Raw genomic sequence first — 3,955 nt, forward strand, 5'->3', positions numbered from 1 at the left:
CTGGATACAGGAGTGAGTCAACTGATGAGGTGAGAGATGCTGTGAAGCAGTATCCCAATACAGAATGCACATAAATGGAATGATATAAAGCTGGAGGATATGGATTCTATGTTAGAATGTGATAGACCAGATATATTTCATAATGTAGACAGTCTTGTGCATCCTGAAATAATTCAACTGATTGTAGAATAACACAATATGTGAAATTTGGTCCAATTCGCTTGTGCCATTTTGTATATTACTACTTAGAAAAACATAAAAATGAAACATAATTCAATTAATAATCAATTAAAGTGCTTATGGCACAGAGTAATGTAGGATTGTGGGGTTAATGTGTTTTATAAAGCCTGTTTTTGCAAAGGAAACTCACAATGACACATTTCGATGCAGAGATAGACATTCTGACTCGCTTCACAAATAATGTAGTAACTCCTGTTTAGAAGCTGTTATTTGAAAGATTATTTTTTCTGGTACTTTTTGGCATCTAGTGGCATCAAACAAAGTAAATTGCAGAGAGTTGTGCCTAATAGAACCTGAATTACAGATTTTCAAAAAAATACTTAGTTTTAAAACTCCAAAAGCGCCTATGTTTTTTTTTGTGTTTATAGTAATATTTGAAAAGTATATAATGTTATTTATAAAGAATTACACTCATATTTTGTAGTTCAAAGGGTTTTCTTTACAATGAAACCATTTTTTTTCATTTCCTCCATTGTATGTGTGCAGGGTAAACATTTGAATTTGAGTATGTTAAATTTAGGCGAAAATACCAAAAAACGCCCCGAGCTTAAGTGGTTAAATGGATGTTCTTGATGGAACCATAGATGCCAATAAAGAACCTTTATTTTTAAAACTGAAATTAATAAAATATTTTACTGGCCGTGAAGCCATATGTTTCATTATTTTATTAAAATATATATTTTTAAAATATGAATATATTAAAATATCTTCTCCATTTTTACTTATTTGGTGTTTGCAAGTGTTCATTTTGGACCCTGAACACATATACATATATAGTATATACATAGGAGAAAAAAATAACAATTAATTTTAGAAAACGGCCACTGGTTAATAAACTTTGACAATAACACTTTGGATGCAAAATCCAATCCAGTTTAACTGGCCTACAAAAATAGCCACAGGTTTAGTTTTACTTCTGTGCAGATCCATAAACTGCAAAAAAAATATGCTGGTTATCCTGCGTTGAACTGAATCTGCTCTGAGGATGTATTTTGGCTTCAGGAGAAAGGCTGCTCCTGAACTGGCACAATCCTACAGACGTGATCGTGCAGTCTCTCGCTTTCTCCCTATATTACCGGGCAAACTCACCCAGGTAATGCGGCTTGGACTTACATGGCTCTCCGCTTATTGAGGTCATTTAGGGTCAACAGCACTTATTTTGAGGACAGGCCACTCATCCTCGCATTCTCCACAGGTTGAGGCCCAGCTTTTGCAGTCAAATAGAAAAGTTTACGGTACTGTGGTAAATACCGACAACACCTTCGTTGGGCATTGATCAAAGAAGCCAAAAGTTTCTTAATTCTTTTTTTTCTATTTAAAGGGAGGAATTTAAAACTTAAAGGAATAGTTCACTAAAAAACAAAATGCTTAAAATTTACTCACCCTTAGGCCAAACAAGATGTAGATGAGTTTGACTTGCTCACCAATGCAAGTAAATGGGTACCGTCAGAATTAGGAGTCCAAACAACTGATAAAAAAAATCTTAAGTAATCCACACGACTCCAGTCCATCAATTAACATCTTGTAAAGTCAAAATATGTGTTTGTAAGAAACAAATCCATCATAAAGGCATTACATTTAATTGTCACTTCTGGCCAAAAAAGTCTATAATCCATAATAATGCTCCCTCCAGTGAAAAAGTCCATCCCCTGTTGTCCTCTTCAAAATCCACTGACATATTTGTTTAGAACTGTTTTGGGCTGTTTTTGATGGTATAAATGCTTCATCTGTGTATATTTCTCTCCTGATTCAGACGGGGATCCCTGGAGAAAGCAATATTATGGATAGTGGACTCATATTTTAGCTGGTTTGAAGTTATAAACATCTTGATGATAGATTTATTTCTTACAAACATGCAACTTTTCACTTCACTAGATGTTAATTGATGGACTGGATTGTTGTGGATTATTGTGATGTTTTTATCAGCTGTTTGGACTCTCATTCTGACGCACCCATTCACTGCAGAGGATCCAGTGGTGAGCAAGCGATGAAATGCTACATTTCTCCAAATCTGTTCTGATGAAGAAACAAACTTATTTACATCTTGGATGTCCTGAGGGTGAGTCAATTTTCATTTTGGGTTGAACTATTCCTTTAAGAAGTCGTGGACTACAGTCTAGTGTGAGCCATTGTTCGGTGGTTCAAACGTTATCTGTCCCATCTCTCCTCTCATGGAATGACAAGTGTGAGAAAGTGGAACTATGTCCTGTAATTTTAGGTGAAGGAAAGACGTAGGCCTCTTGTGGTGTCTTGTTGGGGCTCTTGTTATCCTCCAGCTGTATTTGGGGCAGTGCGGGGCTGTTGAGCATACTGTGAGAAGCAGGAGAGGGGAAGAAGTGAGGAATAAAAGGGAGAACAGCCAGAAGAGGGCTGTTCTGGGGGCTGTGCTCCGGAGAGAGGGGGATGACCACATCGTCCTGATCCCAAACGTGGAAGGCGTTGGGGTGGGAGTGTGTGAGGCCTGGTGGCATGTGTGTGGAACCGTCATCACCTGCCTCACTGTTGGCCTTTAAGATCTCCTCATTCGGACCTAAAGCCCAATCTGAACACACACAGAAAATATAAGGATGACAGCAATTATTGTGAAAGAAAATTTTTTACAGAAAAAATCCATGACAAAAAGTGAGGCATATTAAAGTGCCATAAAGTTTTTTTTTCAGTGTGATATTTTCATAACAATCAAACACAATTTCCTCAAATTCTCATTACTGTAAAGTGTCCAGATTTTGTTGTTGCTGTTTTTTTTATTAATCTCAGTGTCATTATCATTAATTCAGTAATATTTTATATATAGTATACAGAATTACAGTGAAAATGATACAATTTCTTATTTAAGTTTTAATTTAAAGGGGTCATATGATGTTGCTAAAAAGAACATTATTTTGTGTATTTGGTGTAATGAAATGTGTTTATGCGGTTTAAGGTTCAAAAAACACATTATTTTCCACATACTGTACATTATTGTTTCTCCTCTATGCCCCGCCTTTCTGAAACGCGTCGATTTTTACAAAGCTCATCGGTCTGAAAAGCGAGGTGTGCTGTGATTGGCCAGCTATCCAGTGTGTTGTGATTGGCCGAATACCTCAAGCGTGTGACGGAAATGTTACGCCCCTTACCATACTGTGATACCGGCTGGAGCGACAAGACAAAAACATTAAAACCCATTATAAAGCTTAAAAAGAGCCATCTTACATCATCAATATTTTTTCACTTTTTTGCATTATGGTAATGAAAACTGTGAGGAAAAGGTGCCTATGTTATCACGAAAATAACATCACAATGCAAAGCTTCATTTTCTTAAAAAAAGATCAAATAAATAAATTAAATCAATAAATAAAAACTAACTAAATAAATTAAATTAACAGAAAAAATAATGATAAAAAAGTGAGCCATATTATAGTGCCGTTAAGTTTTTTTCTGTGTGATATTTTCATAACAAACACATTTTCTTCAAATTCTCATTACTGTAGTGTCCAGGTTTTGTTGGTGTTGTTTTATTAATCTCAGTGTCATATACAATTTAAGCCATTGTATATAATCTCTCTCTCTCTCTCTCTCTCTCTCTCTCTCTCTCTCTCTCTCTCTCTCTCTCTCTCTCTCTCTCTCTCTCTCTCTCTCTCTCTCTCTCTCTCTCTCTCTCTCTCTCTCTCTCTCTCTCTCTCTCTCTCTCTCTCTCTCTCTCTCTCTCTCTCTCTCTCTCTCTCTCTCTCTCTCT

The 3,955-nt window shown here is 36.1% G+C and overlaps 1 protein-coding gene across 1 annotated transcript in view; it reads right to left on the reverse strand.

Annotated features, from left to right (window-relative positions):
• Positions 1–2,298: 2,298 nt before the first annotated feature.
• Positions 2,299–3,955, reverse strand: part of LOC107678184 (uncharacterized) — a 2,581-nt gene continuing 924 nt past the window's right edge. Inside the window, exon 2 of the mRNA XM_016473365.1 lies at positions 2,299–2,782. Within this exon, the coding sequence (XP_016328851.1) occupies positions 2,382–2,782 (401 nt within the window). The 3' untranslated portion in view covers positions 2,299–2,381. The remainder of the gene's footprint in view (positions 2,783–3,955) is intronic.

Source organism: Sinocyclocheilus anshuiensis, unplaced genomic scaffold (genome assembly GCF_001515605.1).
Source record: "Sinocyclocheilus anshuiensis isolate Anshui unplaced genomic scaffold, SAMN03320099.WGS_v1.1 scaffold648, whole genome shotgun sequence".
Taxonomy (NCBI): domain Eukaryota; kingdom Metazoa; phylum Chordata; class Actinopteri; order Cypriniformes; family Cyprinidae; genus Sinocyclocheilus; species Sinocyclocheilus anshuiensis.